The 22,998-nt window shown below is 37.5% G+C and overlaps 1 protein-coding gene across 1 annotated transcript; it reads right to left on the bottom strand.

Moving 5' to 3' along the window:
* Positions 1 to 65: 65 nt before the first annotated feature.
* LOC133636029 (probable thiopurine S-methyltransferase) lies at positions 66 to 21,524 on the bottom strand. Its single transcript, XM_062029631.1, has 9 exons — positions 21,349 to 21,524; positions 12,427 to 12,539; positions 8,792 to 8,884; positions 6,914 to 7,046; positions 4,779 to 4,831; positions 4,624 to 4,698; positions 1,626 to 1,711; positions 1,447 to 1,491; positions 66 to 1,354 (listed from the first exon to the last, which is right to left on the bottom strand). Exons 2-9 carry the CDS (start codon positions 12,531 to 12,533, stop codon positions 1,230 to 1,232), a joined length of 717 nt encoding a protein of 238 aa, XP_061885615.1. The 5' UTR covers positions 12,534 to 12,539; positions 21,349 to 21,524; the 3' UTR covers positions 66 to 1,229.
* Positions 21,525 to 22,998: the final 1,474 nt, after the last annotated feature.

Raw genomic sequence — 22,998 nt, 5'->3', positions numbered from 1 at the left:
GTTAAAGTTGTTTATACGGCCACCCTCAGTGTGACCTGTATGGCTGTTGACCAAGTATGTCTTGCAGTCACTTACGTGAGTCTGCAGAAGCCTCAAACATGTTACTGGGCCGGTACGCTGTTTGTATGGTGAAAAAGCGGATGCGACGACAAGTTGTAGAGGACGTTAAAGGCAGTGCTTTCACGGCACGCCCTTAATAATGTGGTCCGGGTGAAAATCGGGACAAATTCGGGCGAATGGTTGCCCTGGGAGATTGTCGGGAGGGGCACTGAAATTCGGGAGTCTCCCGGAAAAATCGTGAGGGTTGGCAAATATGTTGCTAAGGCGGGATAGCCATTCTAAGAAGGTGAATTCATTAAAAAGTGCATGTTAGATTTTTTTAAGAAATCTTTTCTTGCGGCCCAGCCTCACCCAGTTTGTGCATCCAGTGGCCCCCAGGTAAATTGAGTTTGAGACCCTTGGTCTTGATGGTCCTTCTTACGCAACATATATGTCATCTGAAAAGAACTTGGGATTGACCAGTGACTTTTATTCCCTGAGAGGAAGACTGGTCAGACGCAACCGCTTAAAATGTGAAGTGAAGTGAATTATATTTATATAGCGCTTTTCTCTAGTGACTCAAAGTGCTTTTACATAGTGAAACCCAATATCTAAGATACATTTAAACCAGTGTGGGTGGCACTGGGAGCAGGTGGGTAAAGTGTCTTGCCCAAGGACACGATGGCGGAAGCGGGGATCGAACCTGTAACCCTCATGTTGCTGGCACGGCCACTCTACCAACCGAGCTATGCCGCCCCATAACATGATACAAAATAGGTAAATATTAAATGTTATCATAAGTGTGCCCGTTACTAAATTACATATATACTTACATCATGTATATACGACCTTAATGGAGGTGTTTTTAAAGGTATTATAGGCAGAATAGAGCAGCTCCTATAGGCTCCATTGTAAGCAGACTTTTGATTTTGAATGCATTAAAAAAAAATCCATGTCTTTCATAATGATCGTGAACAATAGGCAAAATTCCTCCCAAAAAGTGCAGTTTCATTTTAACACACCTAAAACTTTTGTTGCAATAATAAAACATAACTTTAGTACTAGGTGTCATAAAATAAAATGTATGCAAAATTTATTTAATTGTATAGATGAAATCCACTGTGTTTATTTAAGATTGCCCTATTCTGTATTTTCTACCACTAAAATAAGATGCATTGAGTTGACAAATGCTACTTTTCACTGATCTTTAGAGTGATGAGGTACAGCTGCTCGATCATGTAGTCGATGCCCCAAGCGCCATATCTGTCCACCGTGACGTCCTCGGAAAGAAGCTGCTCTACGTTGCACTTTTTTTCTGGGGACAGGAAATGTGCAGTGTCCCGCCAAAAGTTCCAATTTTGAATATCTACCGATACGAAATGCAGCTAGAATATTCCCAGTACTCACCGAACAGGGAGTGTACTTGCTCACCGGGCACAGCAAAGGGGGGACCTTAAAGGCAAATATACAGTGTTTACTTTCACAAAGTACCAGAATCAGCTTGGATGGCTGAGTGATTGTGTCCATGTTTCACTTTCTGGCCTGTGAAATAACAACGGTACATTTGAAACTGAATGTAAAGTTACCTTTATAAAGTTTGGGATTGTACATCAGCGTGGACAAAAGGTATCTGCAGTCGTCGGCCATCAAAGAAATGATGAGAGCAGAGTACCTGTGGAATTGTGCAGGTCAGATGTGCACTTTATGACTTAAGAAGCAGGTTAAATCATTTTTGCTTACATTTGGGGGCCATAACTGACACACTTCAACCTCAGAAACCCAAAATCATTAATTAATTAATTACACCTACATAGGGGTTTTTGCTTCAACGTATTAGTACATTGATTTTTTTTTTTTTATGTTTATGACCTTGATTTAATTCTAAACTGTAAATTACTGTGTTACAACATTGCGCTTCAAATATTGTGAATGTTTAAATATGTTTATAAACATTAAAAAAAGATACATACACAGTACAGGCCAAAATTGTAACTGAAAACTATGACACCTGTGAAGTGAAAACCATTTCAGGTGACTACCTTTTGAAGCTCATCGAGAGAATGCCAAGAGTGTGCAGAGCAGTAATCAGAGCAAAGGGTGGCTATTTTGAAGAAACTAGAATATAAAACATGCTTTCAGTTTTTTTTTGTTAAGTACATAACTCCACATGTGTTCATTCATAGTTTTGATGCCTTCAGTGACAATCTACAATGTAAATAGTCATGAAAATAAAGAAAACGCATTGAATGAGAAGGTGTGTCCAAACTTTTGGCCTGTACTGTATATTTATAGAAATAAATACTGCATAAGAAATACTTTTAAAAAAAGCTTACCATACAATTTTTAGTGCTAGATTAATTATTTTCAAGCCTAAAAATAGCTAAAATAAATTACAATTAAAAATATCAATACTACAGTGGCATTGGCAACTAAAGAGACCAAACCAATCAGAACACACTGTTAAGTATCTTGGCCACTGATTGGCTCAGCTTCAGAGTGTAAATTCGACTAAAGGTGGTTATTTCATGTCTCAATGGGTCTCCAATGTTAAAAAAAATATTTAGAAGATCATAAACAGCTTTTTTATGCCCGAGCTATGAACACACTTGATCTATAATGAATGATTCCTACTTCACTTCTTACTTCCTACTTATTTACGTCCGTAACCTTTTTGTTGTGTATAAAATTCTGCCTATAAAATTGCATTTGTGCTCAAATATTGGGCTTTTTTAAGTTAATTTATATTATGCAAGTGAGTAATAACCTGTGATTAATGTCAGCAATAAACAAGGGACGACTGTATTATTATCCATCCATCCATTTTCTACCGCTTATCCCTTTTCGGGGTCGCTGGAGCCTATCTCAGCTACAATTGGGCGGAAGGCGGGGTACACCCAGGACAAGTCGCCACCTCATCACAGGTAGACAGACAACATTCACACTCACATTCACACACTAGGGACCATTTAGTGATGCCAATCAACCTATCCCCAGGTGCATGTCTTTGGAGTTGGGAGGAAGCCGGAGTACCCGGAGGGAACCCACGCAGTCACGGGGAGAACATGCAAACTCCACACAGAAAGATCCCAAGCCCAGGATCGAATTATTATTTTTAAATAAATCATATATATATATATATATATATATATATATATATATATATATATATATATATATATATATATATATATATATATATATATATATATACTACCGCTCAAAAGTTTGGGGTCACCCAAACAATTTTGTGGAATAGCCTTCATTTCTAAGAACAAGAATAGACTGTCGAGTTTCAGATGAAAGTTCTCTTATTTTTCTGGCCATTTTGAGCGTTTAATTGACCCCACAAATGTGATGCTCCAGAAACTCAATCTGCTCAAAGGAAGGTCAGTTTTGTAGCTTCTGTAACGAGCTAAACTGTTTTTAGATGTGTGAACATGATTGCACAAGGGTTTTCTAATCATCAATTAGCCTTCTGAGCCAATGAGCAAACACATTGTACCATTAGAACACTGGAGTGATAGTTGCTGGAAATGGGCCTCTATACACCTATGTAGATATTGCACCAAAAACCAGACATTTGCAGCTAGGATAGTCATTTACCACATTAGCAATGTATAGAGTGTATTTCTTTAAAGTTAAGACTAGTTTAAAGTTATCTTCATTGAAAATAAGGACATTTCAATGTGACCCCAAACTTTTGAACGGTAGTGTATGTATATATATATATATATATATATATATATATATATATATATATATATATATATATATATATATATATATATATATATATATATATATATATATATATATATATATATATATATATATATATATACACACACACATATATAGCAGTGCTGTAAAATATATATATATTTTTTCAATCAAATTAGTCACACTTTAAAAATTTTATTTATTATAATTAAGCACGTTATTACCGTACTCGCTTGCATTATACATATTTAGGTAAATGTTTTAATTGAATACACATCATTTATTTGTTCAAAAATGTTATCCAAAGTACTGTCCGGGTTTATTTTTACCAGTAAGCACATATACACATACATACATATGTATATACACATGCATATATACTGTATATACCAGGGGTCCCCAAACTTTTTGACTCGGGGGGCTGCATTGGGTTAAAAAAATTTGGCCGGGGGCCGGGGTGTGTGTGTATTTATATATATATATATATATATATATATATATATACTAATTGACTGAAAGAGCGCGCACTTTGCCGATATTTTCACGTTATTGATGGGAAAACGCATTTTTAGACCATATGATTTGCCTGAGCGGCTACGAGACACCAAAAGTAACAAGCAGTAGAATATGTATTAGAAAGGACAGATTTAAAAAAATAAAAATAAAAACAATGTTTTAATTATTAATTTTTTTTAAACTTTGGGGACCCCTTGTATACACACATACATATGTATACACACACACACACACACACACACCTTGTGGACGGGCAGTATTTTGGGGACCCGTGGTATACAGTATTTTGGCCCCGCCTGCTGTCTTTCTGTAAGAACGTTTATTTTACATTCAACAAATGGATCTTACTTTTCTCGGTCTCTTGGGTTGATGGCCACAAAAGATCCCCTGTCCCACATGGCTCCGAACTTTCCCTCAATAGAACTGTGAAATATTAGGTTTGAAAAAAACATTGTTTTCATTATATTTGCACACAAAAGACAACTTACACACTATTTACTTACCTGGAGAAGTTGTAAAGGTCACAGTTATACAAAGAGATGTTTCTCTCTAAGCTCTGTGGAAAATAAAATGGAAATGATTGACGACACAACCAGTAGGCATTCAATAACATTTTAGGCACAGGGGAAAAACCTGCTAAATAAAATCTCTTCAGGTATTTTTTTTTTAAATTGTAATCTTAGACATTTTCAAACAAAGCAAGCTATATATATATATACTATATACTGTATATACAATATGTAAATATTACATGTATGTAATATTTTATATTGCTACTATGGTACATTTTTAGTCTACTTTATACCTGCATTATCCTTTCCATCCTTTGTAACTGAGCTACTGTGTGGAACAATTTCCCTTGTGGATCAATAGAGTTTGTCTAAGTTTGAAAGAAGTAGAAAGAAGCAGAGTTTATTCATCCCTGCCCCTTTTTCATAGGACAGCAGTTTCCTAGCATTTTGTTCACTTCTTTTGTTTAAATATGATCATGTTCTAATCGGCAGAGAAAACAATAGAGATGTGTAACTATACACATGCAGTGATGATGGAAAAGTGTTAAAATAAAATATTAAGAAAAAAAATAAATGAACACATTAAATAAATACAAATATGATCACATAATTATTGGGGATCTTTTAGGAAACGTTGGCAATTTATTTATTTTAAAAAGTTCATTGTTTAGATTGTTTTATTATATATATATATATATTTTATATGTTATGCCACCCCGAGAGGGACAAGCGGTAGAAAATAGATGAATGGATGTTATATTCGATGTGTATATACAGTATATATTATATAGCAATATATACAGTACAGGCCACAAGTTTGGACACACCTTCTCATTCAAAGCATTTTCTTTATTTTCATGACTATTTACATTGTAGATTGTCACTGAAGGCATCAAAACTATGAATGAACACATGTGGAGTTATGTACTTAACAAAAAAAGGTGAAATAACTGAAAACATGCTTTATAGTTTAGGTTCTTCAAAATAGCCACCCTTTGCTCTGATTACTTTTTCGCACACTCTTGGCATTCTCTTGATGAGCTTCAAGAGGTAGTCACCTGAAATGGTTTTCACTTCTTAGGTGTGCTTGAAACTCGAGAGAATGCCAAGAGTGTGCAAAGTAGTTAATCAGAGCAAAGGGTGGCTATTTTGAAGAAATTAGAATATAAAACATTTTTTCAGTTATTTCACCTTTTTTTTGTTGAGTACATAACTCCACATGTGTTCATTCATAGTTTTGATGCCTTCAGTGACAATCCATAATGTAAATAGTCATGAAAATATGAATGAGGAAAAGGTGTGTCCAAACTTTTGGCCTGTACTGTAAAAATGCATGTAAATATTGCATATGTACCAGTGTTTCCCATAAACTGCCAAGATACCTGTGGCGGTGGGGGCGTGGCTATGGGCGTGGTCACCATGACATCATCGATTAATTTGCATAATTTACTACAATATGATTTTCTCTAAAAAGGCTCAAAAATGTATACTTACTAATTAATAATAACAGTTTTGTTTTAAACGTCCATCCATCCATTTTACAATATAATTACAACACTTTATGTACATATTTATATGCAGATTTGAACAATAAGTTATTCACTGAAATATATTTATTAATTGTGGTTCTTACAAAAAATATATCTTATAAAATATAAAAGCTAAAATGTCTCTTAAAGCTCTGCCCCTTTAATTAGTGCATACTAAATAATTTAACTTTAGCCTACTACTACAACCATATTATTTACCAGCAACATAAAGTGAAACAGAGGCAGAGGTGTCCTGCCACAGTCAGTAACAAATAAACAGAAAACAGTAGTGGTCAAATACAAATAAGGCAACAAGAGAAGTATCCTACACTTCTCTTTTGTAAAGTAAATCTGAACAGCCTATATGGGCATCTACATCAACTATATGATTTGCCTGAGAAGCTGGACAGGACAAAAAAAAAAAAAAAAAATTATTATTTTTTAAATTATTTTTATTTGTGGCGGACGTAATTCTTTCGTGGCGGGCCTCCACAAATAAATGAATGTGTGGGAAACACTGTGTACAGAGAACAGGTAAAGTCCGGCGCTTCGTCATATCAGTAAAAGGCCATGTGAAAAAGATATAAGCACACCTACCTTGTAGACCTTTGCTCCAGGTATAGCAGGGACAGGCTCCTCGCTGTAAGTCAGGTTGCTCTCCTCAAAAAACTGCTGAATGGCTTTTTCGGAAATCTCCACTCCGACCACAGAATGTCCCATGTCTGCCAGCCTGGACACACATAGGACAAACAATATAGAACTTTATGAATCGATTCAACGCTGGTACAACATTGTGCACTCTCTTTTGAAATGTCTCCCATCATCCACAAGAACATAGAGGTCTTTCCCTTTTCAGTGCATTCTAAATAGGGAAAAACTGCTTGCATGAGGCGGCTAACAATGCAGGTAATGGGGATATATTCTGCCGGAAAGCCCTCTAAAAACCTTCAACGCTGTTTTATATACATGCTGTAAGTACAGTATATGCAATGTAGTCACAGGCACATTCATGATAATATTTACAGTATTTTGCTCGTTTAAGGCATTATCCTAACTTATTTTCTGGATGCATCGATTTCACAGAGCGTAAAGCAATGAACGGTATTTCTGTCAACAACAACAGAGAGCACTTTCTGTGTTTTCTCCCACTAATGGCAGACTTTGTGAGAGACTTGGAGCGTTATCATGTAGCAATATTGCTCATCGTTTCAAATAAAAACAAAAACATAAGACAGTAACTTAAAATAACCGCTCTCACGGGGATGGTTGTATCTTTCAGCACTCCTCAAGCTAGTATATTTAAAATAATCATCACTTTTTTTTTTTTTTTTTTAGAGAGGTTGCAATGGTCTTGTTGACAGCCATTTAGTATCAAGTTGGTACAGTGAGGATTTTCAAAATACACAAACTTATATTATAATAAAAAATATTGAATCAACATTCCTCTTTATTTTATAGCAGGTCGCAACCAACGTTAGTCGCAACTCACTGTATCACTACGCCAGAAAAGTACTTCCTTGGTGATAGCTCCAACAATAACAATGTCGCAATAGATAAGTTAATATGCAGGTCACGGTAAATGAAGCATTGTTGGCGGTTTTAGATATATTTTTAGAGTGCTTCAGAGCGCTTGGATTTATAGCTCTTTGAAGGGAACCAGATCTTGGGGAGCCATTCCTTTCAAAGAACCATTCAAAAGATTGGCTAATTTTAACCAAGTAAGCAAGCAGATATAAAATATGGATCTCAATAATTAAAATTTATACCAACCAATATTGAAATTGTGAACATTCCATAAGGGTAACTCATCTCCAAGCTTTGACCATGATTTATTCACGAATTTGAAAATGTACTTTACCTAAAACAAAAACTTTGTGGCACAATAAAAAATACACAGGTTACAGATCACTTACAGGGCAAAACAACTTTACTGTAAAAAAAAATTCCCAAACAATAGCATTTTAACAATACATACAGAAAACATTTAGCCTACAAATAATACATGAAAACAATGTTTATTAGAAATATACATAAACATATAGGACATTATATACATTTGAACACAAACTACTATAAAGCGTAAATGTAAAATGCATTCAAATGATTCCTTTGACTTGGTCTCATTTTGAGTGTCTCATTTTTGTCGTTGCGATGCGAATATTAACTATACCATTACTATGCTAAATGTGAACCAGGTTCTCACCCTTTAAAAAGAGTTGACTGGTTTACAAACATCACATCTCTAAGATGAATGAGCTGCATTATTAGCTGCCTCGTACAAGCAGTTTTTCACTATTTAGAACACACAGAAAAGGAAACGTTGGATGATCTTGTCTCACATTGGGATTATGGGTCATTTTTTAATAAAAGGAACAATGTCACAAATCACATGATTATTAATAATTTTGTAAAAAAAAAAACAACAACTCATGACTTATGTGGTTTGGGGATGGTCACATTGTAGTGTTTACATACCACTTCATGTCTACAGCTTTTCCACAGAGAGGGAAAAAGAAGCGAACTCCAGTCCGCCCATGCAGCACTTTGTCAACGTTACCCTCAAGCATCCTAAAAAAGAAACACAACCGAAATGTATTCCTTATAGCAGTTGTTCAACAAGATACAGTCTGGTGTGCCGTGGGAGATTATCTCATTTCACCTATTTGGGTTAAAAATATTTTTTGCAAACCAGTAATTATAGTCTGCAAATGATGTGTTGTTGTTGAGTGTCAGTGCTGTCTAGAGCTCGCCAGAGTAACCATGTAATACTCTTCCATATCAGTAGGTGGCAGCAGGTAGCTAGGTGCTTTGTAAATGTCGGGAACAGCGGGAGGCAGTGTGAAGGTAAAAAGGTGTATAATGCTTTAACCAAAAATAAACAAAAGGTGAGTGCCCCTAAGAAAAGGCATTGAAGCTTAGGGAAGGCTATGCAGAACGAAACTAAAACTGAACTGGCTACAAAGTAGACAAAAACAGAATGCTGGACGACAGCAAAGACTTACTGTGGAGCAAAGACGGCGTCCACAATGTACATCCGAACATGACATGACAATCAACAATGTCCCCACAAAGAAGGATAAAAACAACTGAAATATTCTTGATTGCTAAAACAAAGTACCGTAATTTCCGGACTATAAGCCGCTACTTTTTCCCCTCGTTCTGGTCCCTGCGGCTTATACAACGGTGCGGCTTATTTGCGGCCTGTTCTTCTCCGACACCGACGAAGAGGATTTCGGTGGTTTTAGTACGCAGGAGGAAGACGATGACACGATGATTAAAGACTGACTTTTCATATACCGGTAGGCTGGCTATTTTGATAACGTACAGGCGAGCGCTTTGTATTACTTTGCACCGTCGTATTATTTGTACTCTGCACGAATGCTGTTCGCCATGTCAAAGATGTGAAAGTTTGATTGAATGATTGAAAGATTTATTGTTAATAAATGGGACGCTTTGCGTTCCCAAACAGTCATCTCTGTCCCGACAATCCCCTCCGTGGTAGCAGGAATCCCTATATACTACGGTAATTACACATCAAAACCCTGCGGCTTATAGTCGGGTGCGGCTTATATATGGAGTAATCTGTATTTTCCCCTAAATTTAGCTGGTGCGGCTTATAGTCCGGAAATTACGGTAGATGCGGGAAATATCGCTCAAAGGAAGACATGAAACTGCTACCGGAAAATACCAAAAAAAGAGAAAAAGCTACCAAAATAGGAGCACAAGACAAAAACTAAAACACTACACACAGGAAAACAGCAAAAAAGTCAAAATAAGTCATGGCGTGATGTGACAGGTGGTGACAGTACACCTACTTTGAGACAAGAGCTATAGTGATGCAAGCTTGGTTATGCTTTAAAGTCACATCCAACAATTGCGACGACTTTTTACTGTCAACTGAGTTTCGTTTTTTTAATGATTTCTGCTGGTGGTGTGCCTCCGGATTTTTTCAACGCAAAAAATATGTCTTGGCTCAAAAAAGGTCGAAAAACACTGCTATATAGTATGATTTTTGCACAAAATGGACAAACAAATGTGTATCATGCATTGCCTGGTAATAGGGCTGGGCGGTATGGCTGAAAACTATATCACAATAAACTTTTTTTTATTTTGATACTTTTTATGAATTATTCAAGCTAACAGTAATACAATTCCCAATTTAGCAAGGGTACTATTTATCAGTGGAGAGAGTGTCTGGTAGCCACACTTGATTGATTTACCTGGACCCCGAATTAAACAAGTTGAAAAACGTATTCCGGTGTTACCATTTAGTGGTCAATTGTACGGAAAATGAACTGAACTGTGCAATCTACTAATAAAAGTTTCAATCAATCAATCAAAGGTAGGATGAGCGCAGCTAATAAAGTCAATTTGAAGGTAGTTGCAAATTTGAGACACTAGATGGCGGTAGTGTAAAATCTATTGAACACTACACGGTTTTTGAAGCTACTCATTAAACCAATGATGTTGCCGCACTGTCTGCATTAAAACCAACAATCCTAAAGACAGGTTTATGTTATTGAGTTGATGTATAAAGATATCATCATTAGATGGTTGTGAATCCACAGCAGACAGAAAGATGGTGCAACAGAACTCTCCCATTGCTCAGTGAATACTGTTACCTGATTGGCTGTTGCCGTGTCCCGCTCATTGCTCTGTGACACTTCCTGTTTGCTGGCTACACAGAGTGCGAGTGACTTCATTCAAGGAATCTTGCTCATAATTACTGGTTTCTTCCGACCAAAAATATAAATATATACATCAAATATTTTATCTAACACATTTTATATTGATACCGATTATGTGTCCATCACGATGTATATTGATATTGTTTTATCGGCCCAACCCTACCTGGTAATCATGTGCAATGCATCTTTGATTCTTTTAAACCAGGGATATTCAACTAAATTGTTTTTGGGGGCCACATTTCTAGAACGTTAAGGACCTGGGGGCCCGGACTACTCCCTACGCCAGGGGTGTCAAACTCATTTTAGATCGGGGGCCACATGGAGAAAAATCTACTCCCAAGTGGGCCGGACCGGTAAAATCGCAACACGATAACTTAAATATAAAGAAAGCTTCAGATTGTTTTCTTTGTTTAAAAATAGAACAAGCACATTCTGAAAATGTACAAATCATAATGTTGTTGTTTTTTTTTTACACTTACATGTTGCAGTTAGTAGCATTCCATCTTTATTTGTCGTTATTTATACTTTCTGAATAAATTATGTGGTAATGTTCATCAGTCAACTCATTGATATTAATTTTCAATCAAGATAAAAAATATCAAAATCAAATTACAGAATGTTATTCATGTAGTTTGCTCATTTTCCTCGACTGGTGCACTAACGTCATGTTTATTTTTTTACATACGTAGCATAATCTACAAAGATCCAAAAAATTGCTATTGCGACATCTAGTGGACACATTTAGAACAGCAGTTTCTTTCATTCAAAAATTTCGGCTCATTTTTATACTCGGCAAACTCATCCTGTGGGCAGGATAAAACCCGTTCGCAGGCCTGATCCGGCTCTGGGGCCATACGTTTGACACCCCTGCCCTACGCTATTAGTCTTATTTTGTATATTCCGGAGAACCAGCGTCCTTTAGAGTAGACATTTAATTTTGGTCTTTTTTTCCTCCACGATTACAGTAGCGCTCTGCTGTTTTTAAGGACCTTTTGCAAAAAAGCTAGTCAAAGATCATCTATATAACAGAACTAAAGTGTTTTTTAAGCATCTGCTGCAAAATGTGTCTCTCACAAGTTTTTTGTGTTGATAGTTGAATAGCACAAATGATGAAAAAGAAGGGACTTAAAAATTGAACCTTGAGGGACACCACTAGTACAACTAAAGACGTTGAACACATGACTACTGAAGTAAACAAGCTACAGCAACATCTTAGTTACATAAATCCCATTATGATGAAAAAAACATTTTAACTGTCAAAAAGGAGAGGACTTAAAGCGGTGCCTGGTCCGAACTTGTAAATCACAAGTTCGGACCAGAGTGTTCTTTGTTTGCTAGCAAGGCGAAACTGTCAATGTTTTTACAGTGAGCACTATAGTCTTTTTATGAATTTGCTGCAAACATGCTTTCAACTGAACGTACTTGTGTATATGGGGCTGGTGAAAGCCAGTTTTGTCTTCCTGCCAGCGTTGCTCCCAATCTTTCAGCTCCATGCATCGGTCTGCCTGGGCTTCCAGCATGCTGCTCATGTTTGACTACAGGTGATGGACAGAGAGCACAAGAGAATGTGTTCATACACAGTAATACACTCATCGATTACAAAAAAAGGTAAAACAAACAAATACCGTATTTTTCTGACTATAAGGCGCACTCAAAATCCTTTCATTTTCTCAAAACTCGACAGTGCGCCTTATAACCCAGTGCGCCTAATGTACGGAATCATTTTGGTTGTGCTTACCGACCTCGAAGCTATTTTATTTGGTACATGGTGAAATGATAAGTGTGACCAGTAGATGGCAGTCACACATAAGAGATACGTGTAGACTGCAATATGACTCAAGTAAACAACACCAACATTTTATATGTTCCATTGAAAATATAGAACATTACACACCGTTCTCAAAAATCCATCAAAATGTTTTAGTAGGACTTTGGTAAGCTATGAAGCCGCACTGCTTGATGGATTGTACTGTGCTTCAACATATGAGTATTATTATGGTGTGTGTATAAGGTAAGACATTATCTGGCGTTTTTTCCCCCGCAATATTATGCAAAAGCAACTTTGCTTACCTTCTGGTACCTGCTTATCTGTATTTGGGATCTGCGTAAGTCCTGAAAATGTGCGTGCGTCCGCCGTAGTCGATAAGCTTCTTCATTTTCTCTATCTTCTTGTTATGGGACATTCATCCTCCGCTGTTCGCCATTTGTAATATAAAGTAATGTAAAGTTCTTACTTATATCTGTCAGTAAACTCGCCATGAAAGCACTAAAACATACCGGTGTAGTGAGTTTACATTATTCACCCAAGGAACTTTTATTATTAGAGAGTTCCGGTCGGACGGTTTTTCACGGGTCACATTTCCAGCGTTGTTGTTTCTGGATGAGGAGATGCTGCTCCGTTATTGATTGAAGTAAAGTCTGAATGTAATTAAAACAGTTAGCTCCATCTTTTGACACTTCTTCCACACCCGTCCTTGCACGCTACACCGCTACAACAAAGATGACGGGGAAAAGACGAAGGTGAGCCACGTAAATAAGACCGCCCACAAAACGGCGCATCCTGAAGTGACTGTCAGAAAGTAAAACATAATCTATGCAACATTTTAACCAAAGAACCACCATTACATGTTATGTAGACCACAAGGAAGTGTTTTAAATTTAGGAAAAAATAAGAATAATATGACCCCTTTAATGCGCCTTTCGTATGAAAATAGACCTGACTAGACCCGCTCATCGGTAGTGTGCCTTATAATCCGGTACGCCCTATGGTCGGGAAAATACGGTGTATAAATAAGTGTAATGTATGTTTAACCTGTGGAACATATGTGCCAATGAGCTAAAACATCTGGCCGTTATCCAGCGTGACTCCAGCTGACCAACACGTCGGATTGTAGTCAGCTGGAAGCGTGTCTTAATGAAATTAAACAACGGATGTCCGCTAACTTTTTGCAACTCAACACGAAGAAAACGGAAATGCTGATTATCGGTCCTGCTAGACACCGGCACCTATTTAATAATACCACCTTAACATTTGACAGCCAAACAATTACACAAGGCGACTCGGTAAAGAATCTGGGTATTATCTTCGACCCAACTCTCTCGTTTGAGTCACACATTAAGAGTGTTACTAAAATGGCCTTCTTTCATCTCCGTAATACCCCAAAATCTGTTCCATTTTGTCCACCAGCGACGCTGAGATCATTATTCATGCGTTCGTTACGTCTCGTCTCGATTACTGTAACGTATTATTTTGGGGTCTCCCTATGTCTAGCATTAAAAGATTACAGTTGGTACAAAATGCGGCTGCTAGACTTTTGACAAGAACAAGAAAGTTCGATCATATTACGCCTATACTGTATATACCTTTATATACATACAGTATATACCTGTACCTATACTGGCTCACCTGCACTGGCTTCCTGTGCACTTAAGATGTGACTTTAAGGTTTGACTACTTACGTATAAAATACTACACGGTTTAGCTCCATCCTATCTTGCTGATTGTATTGTACCATATGTCCCAGCAAGAAATCTGCATTCAAAGAACTCCGGCTTACTAGTGATTCCCAGAGCCAAAAAAAAGTATGCGGGCTATAGGGCGTTTTCTATTCGGGCTCCAGTACTCTGGAATGCCCTCCTGGTAACAGTTAGAGATGCTACTTCAGTAGAAGCATTTAAGTCCCATCTTAAAACTAATTTGTATACTCGAGCCTCTAAATAGACCCCCCTTTTAGACCAGTTGATCTGCCGTCTCTTTTCTTGTCTGCCCCCCTCTCGGTTATCAGGTGACCACAGATGACGAGCTAGCTGTTCAAAGTCGGGACCCTGGGTGGACCACTCATCTGTGCATCAGTTGGGGACGTCTCTGCGCTGCTGACCTGTCTCCACTCAAGATGATCTCCTGCTGGCCCCACTCTGGACTGGACTCTCACACTATTAACTAGATCCACTACGGACTGGACTCTCACACTATTATGTTAGATCCACTATGGACTGGACTCTCACACTATTAACTAGATCCACTATGGACTGGACTCTCACACTATTATGTTAGATCCACTATGGACTGGACTCTCACACTATTAACTAGATCCACTATGGACTGGGCTCACTCTATTAACTAGATCCACGATGGACTGGACTCTCACACTATTATGTTAGATCCACTTTGGACTGGACTCTCACACTATTATGTTAGATCCACTATGGACTGGACTCTCACACTATTATGTTAGATCCACTATGGACAGGACTCTCACACTATTAACTAGATCCACTATGGACTGGACTCTCACACTATTATGTTAGATCCACTATGGACTGGACTCTCACTATTATGTTAGATCGACTATGGACTGGACTCTCACACTATTATGTTAGATCCACTATGGACTGGACTCTCACACTATTATGTTAGATCCACTATGGACAGGACTCTCACACTATTAACTAGATCCACTATGGACTGGACTCTCACACTATTATGTTAGATCTACTATGGACTGGACTCTCACACTATTATGTTAGATCCACTATGGACTGGACTCTCACACTATTAACTAGATCCACTATGGACTGGACTCTCACACTTTTAACTAGATCCACTATGATTTGATTTTTATTTTTATTAAGGATCCCCATTAGCTGGTTGCTTCAACAACCCACTAGTCTTCCTGGGGTCCACAATTCAATACAATTACCAGTAAAAGCATATAATTATAACTACACAATACAGGAAAAAAATTAAAAAATAAAAGCATCAATAAAAAAACAAGCAAACAATTTACAGTCACAGAATAATAATTACCATATAAATATAACTACACAATATAAAACCAAACAAATCATCAACGAGCAAACTAATGTAAAGACTCAGATAAAATATTACTCGCTTTTTAAAAACCTGTTTACTTTCAATGCTGGTGAGAATTCGAGGCACGTTATTCCAGAGCGATAAAGATCTATAAATAAAAGATTTCCGCAAAGCATTCTTCCTGGGATGAGGAAGTACAAAATGCCCCTCACTGGACACCCTGGTATTGTGACTATGTATAGTGCTACTGTGAACTATTTGGGCCATGAGAAAAGCAGGAGTTTTACTACCGGTTACTGATTTGAGCAATATAAGAGTACTAGCCGACAACCTGTTCTGCACTGTTAGCCAGGAAAGAGAAGCATGCATTTGGTTCACATTGGTTCTTAGTGAACAACCAAGAACCAGTTTTGTTGCCCAATTCTGGACAATCTGGAGCTTACTCATCTCACCACTTGCAGCAGACGCCCAGACTGTCGAACAATAGTCAATATGACTCAAGACTAAACTCTTAACAATTTGACAAAGAAGAGGTGGATCAACAAAAGCAGCTCATTTCCTGGAAATACCAACAGCCCTTCCCATCTTTGTAACTATATCACTGATATGATTTGACCAGGATAGAGTGCAGTCCAGCATCACTCCAAGGAGCTTGGCACTTCTGACCTGTTGAACTGTTGAAATACCTAGCCTCAAATCCAACTTTGGGTCACAAGATAACCCTTGCCTAGTCCCCAATATAATACTTTTTGTTTTTGAGGTGTTAAGGACAAGTCTGTTACATACTGTCCAGTCATGCACAGCTTTTAGTTCCTCATTCAAAACTACATTAAGTACACTGCATGATGGTGCAGCATGATATAAGGTCGCATCATCAGCATAAAGAACCAATCTTGCATGCCCAGTAGCCCAAGGTAAATCATTGGTAAATATAGAAAAAGTAAAGGTCCTACGCAACTTCCCTGTGGAACACCACAATCCAAACTTCTGCTATTAGACAAGCTACCATTAAGATACACCTGTTGTGATCTTGAGGACAAATAACTCTGTATCCACATTACACTTGAAGTATTAAAACCATAACATTTAAGTTTCTCAATTAAAAGAGAGTGGTCAATCACGTCAAAAGCAGCACTAAAATCTAACAGCACAGCTCCAACCAACAACCAATGGACTGGACTCTCACACTATTATGTTAGATCCACTATGGACTGGACTCTCACACTATTATGTTAGATCCACTATGGACTGGACTCTCACACTATTATGTTAGATCCACTATGGACTGGACTCTCAAACTATTATGTTAGATCCACTATGGACTGGACTCTCACACTATTATGTTAGATCCACTATGGACTGGACTCTCACACTATTATGTTAGATCCACTATGGACTGGACTCTCACACTATTATGTTAGACCCACTATGGACTGGACTCTCACACTATTATGTTAGATCCACTATGGACTGGACTCTCACACTATTATGTTAGATCCACTATGGACTGGACTCTCACTATTATGTTAGATCCACTATGGACTGGACTCTCACACTATTATGTTAGATCCACTATGGACTGGATTCTCACACTATTAACTATATCCACTATGGACTGGACTTTCACACTATTAACTATATCCACTATGGACTGGACTCTCACACTATTATGTTAGATCCACTATGGACTGGACTCTCACACTATTATGTTAGATCCACTATGGACTGGACTCTCACACTATTATGTTAGACCCACTATGGACTGGACGCTCACACTATTATGTTAGATCCACTATGGACTGGACTCTCACACTATTATGTTAGATCCACTATGGACTGGACTCTCACTATTATGTTAGATACACTATGGACTGGACTCTCACACTATTATGTTAGATCCACTATGGACTGGACTCTCACACTATTAACTATATCCACTATGGACTGGACTTTCACACTATTAACTATATCCACTATGGACTGGACTCTCACTATTATGTTAGATCCACTATGGACTGGACTCTCACACTACTATGTTAGATCCACTATGGACTGGACTCTCACACTATTATGTTAGATCCACTATGGACTGGACTCTCACACTATTATGTTAGATCCACTATGGACTGGACTCTCACACTATTAACTATATCCACTATGGACTGGACTCACACTATTAACTAGATCCACTATAGACTGGACTCTCACACTATTATGTTAGATCCACTATGGACTGGACTCTCACTATTATGTTAGACCCACTACGGACTGGACTCTCACACTATTATGTTAGATCCACTATGGACTGGACTCTCACACTATTATGTTAGATCCACTATGGACTGGACTCTCACACTATTATGTTAGATCCACTATGGACTGGACTCTCACACTATTATGTTAGATCCACTATGGACTGGACTCTCACTATTATGTTAGATCCACTATGGACGGGACTCTCACACTATTATGTTAGATCCACTACGGACTGGACTCTCACACTATTATGTTAGATCCACTATGGACTGGACTCTCACACTATTATGTTAGATCCACTATGGACTGGACTCTCACACTATTATGTTAGATCCACTATGGACTGGACTCTCACACTATTATGTTAGATCCACTATGGACTGGACTCTCACACTATTGACTAGATCCACTATGGACTGGACTCTCACACTATTATGTTAGATCCACTATGGACTGGACTCTCACACTATTATGTTAGATCCACTATGGACTGGACTCTCACACTATTAACTAGATCCACTATGGACTGGACTCTCACACTATTAACTAGATCCACTATGATTTGATTTTTATTTTTATTAAGGATACCCATTAGCTGGTTGCTTCAACAACCCACTAGTCTTCCTGGGGTCCACAATTCAATACAATTACAAGTAAAAGCATATAATTATAACTACACAATACAGAAAAAAAATAAAAAAATAAAAGCATCAATAAAAAAACAAGCAAACAATTTACAGTCACAGAATAATAATTACCATATAAATATAACTACACAATATAAAACCAAACAAATCATCAACGAGCAAACTAATTTAAAGACTCAGATACAATATTACTCGCTTTTTAAAAACCTGTTTACTTTCAATGCTGGTGAGAATTCGAGGCACGTTATTCCAGAGCGATAAAGATCTATAAATAAAAGATTTCCGCAAAGCATTCTTCCTGGGATGAGGAAGTACAAAATGCCCCTCACTGGACACCCTGGTATTGTGACTATGTATAGTGCTACTGTGAACTATTTGGGCCATGAGAAAAGCAGGAGTTTTACTACCGGTTACTGATTTGAGCAATATAAGAGTACTAGCCGACAACCTGTTCTGCACTGTTAGCCAGGAAAGAGAAGCATGCATTTGGTTCACATTGGTTCTTAGTGAACAACCAATAACCAGTTTTGCTGCCCTATTCTGGACAATATGGAGCTTACTCATCTCACCACTTGCAGCAGACGCCCAGACTGTCGAACAATAGTCAATATGACTCAAGACTAAACTCTTAACAATTTGACAAAGAAGAGGTGGATCAACAAAAGCAGCTAATTTCCTGGAAATACCAACAGCCCTTCCCATCTTTGTAACTATATCACTGATATGATTTGACCAGGATAGAGTGCAGTCCAGCATCACTCCAAGGAGCTTGGCACTTCTGACCTGTTGAACTGTTGAAATACCTAGCCTCAAATCCAACTTTGGGTCACAAGATAACCCTTGCCTAGTCCCCAATATAATACTTTTTGTTTTTGAGGTGTTAAGGACAAGTCTGTTACATACTGTCCAGTCATGCACAGCTTTTAGTTCCTCATTCAAAACTACATTAAGTACACTGCATGATGGTGCAGCATGATATAAGGTCGCATCATCAGCATAAAGAACCAATCTTGCATGCCCAGTAGCCCAAAGTAAATCATTGGTAAATATAGAAAAAGTAAAGGTCCTATGCAACTTCCCTGTGGAACACCACAATCCAAACTTCTGCTATTAGACAAGCTACCATTAAGATACACCTGTTGTGATCTTGAGGACAAATAACTCTGTATCCACATTACACTTGAAGTATTAAAACCATAACATTTAAGTTTCTCAATTAAAAGAGAGTGGTCAATCACGTCAAATGCAGCACTAAAATCTAACAGCACAGCTCCAACCAACAACCAATGGACTGGACTCTCACACTATTATGTTAGATCCACTATGGACTGGACTCTCACACTATTATGTTAGATCCACTATGGACTGGACTCTCACACTATTATGTTAGATCCACTATGGACTGGACTCTCACACTATTATGTTAGATCCACTATGGACTGGACTCTCACACTATTATGTTAGATCCACTATGGACTGGACTCTCACTATTATGTTAGATCCACTATGGACTGGACTCTCACACTATTAACTAGATCCACTATGGACTGGACTTTCACACTATTAACTATATCCACTATGGACTGGACTCTCACACTATTAACTAGATCCACTATAGACTGGACTCTCACACTATTATGTTAGATCCACTATGGACTGGACTCTCACTATTATGTTAGATCCACTACGGACTGGACTCTCACACTATTATGTTAGATCCACTATGGACTGGACTCTCACACTATTATGTTGGATCCACTATGGCCTGGACTCTCACACCATTAACTAGATCCACTATGGACTGGACTCTCACACTATTATGTTAGATCCACTATGGACTGGACTCTCACACTATTAACAAGATCCACTATGAACTGGACTCTCACACTATTAACTAGATCCACTATGAACTGGACTCTCACACTATTAACTAGATCCACTATGAACTGGACTCTCACACTATTAACTAGATCCACTATGAACTGGACTCTCACACTATTAACTAGATCCACTATGAACTGGACTCTCACACTATTAACTAGATCCACTATGAACTGGACTCTCACACTATTAACTAGATCCACCGGTCCCCTCCGATTTTCATTGTCATCCCATTGGGTTGAGTTTTTTCTTGCCCTGATGTGGGATCTGTCCTTGTGGCTTGTGCAGCCCTTTGAGACACTCCTGATTTAGGGCCGATGCAGCCATAATCATGGTTTCATAATGACATCATACAAATATTAGATTGTTGGGGTATCTTAATAGACATTATCACACAGTCAGGCAGAAAACAAACACTAAAACCTTAACTCGCATGCTCCTTCTGGTTGTTAACACATAACTTTAGGTAATATTTAACCTAAAGTTATGTGACATTTGTACCACTGTAATGTTACCAAGAGAGAAACTACAGTTTACCCCAAAATATGTGAGCGTTAACGCTTTCATTAACGCAGCGAACATAAAAATGTTGACTATAAAGCAGACGGAAATGATTGCAATGTATTTCCTCGTGTAAAAAATATGCAAACACAATTTGGTAAACGAGGATATTCGACTAACTTCCTCAGAAGTGAGTCAAATGTTATTTGCGACAAACAACAGAAGTTAATCAGAATGTTTGTTTACCTTTCCAGACAACTTTAGTGGGGTATTTGTTTTAGGAGCTTTCCAGTGAAGAGTCACCTCATGCACATGTACGTGGGTTTAAAGTTAGCGGATAATGACTGTCAGGCAAGCCAATGTTTCAACAGTCAAGTGCCTGTCAAGTAGGGATGTGCGTATCGATCCTGTGGTATCGATATATCGATACTCACACGCTACTCATTTGGCATCACTTTTCTGAAAAAAGTATCGATATAAACCAAAAAACGGCGTGTGGGGGGTGCAAGCATCACTTTCAGATGTTTTTGATGACTTACTTAACTTACTATGTGCTGGGACACCCCTGTACTTGGCAGAGTATAGAGCTGGCCCAGTCACGTGACAGGATACAGCGGAAGAGCGTCGTCAACGTGCAACACACACAGCCAGCCGACAGCGATGCACCCAGGCATATCCAGTGTCAGGCATTGTTTATTTTATTTTTTTACTGAATATTTTTGTTTAAATGATTATCCTAAATTCAAATAATTTCCACACAGGGGAATTTACTGTTAGTTGAAAATTGCTTGAGTATTTAAAACAAGATAAGAAAGAGATACAATTTGGAGATTCTTTGCTACGGAGCCCCTAAAGGGACATGGGAATTTTTTATTTTTTTAGACATGTATCTCGTGGCCACGAGAAACTTTCCACACTATTATGTTAGTGTGGAAACTTTCTCGTGGCCACGAGAAACTTTTTATTAAAAAAAAAAAAAAAAAAAAAATATATATATATATATTTTTTTTATATAAAAAAAAAAAAAGATGTGATCAAACTTCTTTCTTGCTTGGAAGATACACACACAATTGTAACTGTTATTTCTTCCTGCAAATAATAAATATGTACAACGTGTTTGGATGTATTCATTTATGTAAAATTGTCATTAAATGTAATATTGCCTGACAAAAAGTGATACGACGTACGTAATATTTTGATATTTACACATCGCATATTTACACACGCGCATCTGACTAGAATACCCTTATGTGCATTACATATATCAACATCAACTACCTACTGTACTGTTTACTTGTTGAAATACCCTTTTTAGAACAAATATCTACCCACATAATTTATATGTGTATATATATATATGTGTATGTATGTATGTGTATATATATATATATATATATATATATATATATATATATATATATATATATATATATATATATATATATATATATATATATATATATATATATATATACATATTATGTATAAGCATGTATATATATACAGGTACTCTACCGTTTAAAAGTTTGGGGTCACATTGAAATGTCCTTATTTTTGAAGGAAAAGCACTGTACTTTTCAATGAAGATAACTTTAAACTAGTCTTAACTTTAAAGAAATACACTCTATACATTGCTAATGTGGTAAATGACTATTCTAGCTGCAAATGTCTGGTTTTTGGTGCAATATCTACATAGGTGTATAGAGGCCCATTTCCAGCAACTATCACTCCAGTGTTCTAATGGTACAATGTGTTTGCTCATTGGCTCAGAAGGCTATTTGATGATTAGAAAACCCTTGTGCAATCATGTTCACACATCTGAAAACAGTTTAGCTCGTTACAGAAGCTACAAAACTGACCTTCCTTTGAGCAGATTGAGTTTCTGGAGCATCACAT

Source organism: Entelurus aequoreus, linkage group LG20 (assembly GCF_033978785.1).
Source record: "Entelurus aequoreus isolate RoL-2023_Sb linkage group LG20, RoL_Eaeq_v1.1, whole genome shotgun sequence".
NCBI lineage: Eukaryota > Metazoa > Chordata > Actinopteri > Syngnathiformes > Syngnathidae > Entelurus > Entelurus aequoreus.
This window is presented reverse-complemented; position numbering and strand designations above follow the sequence as displayed.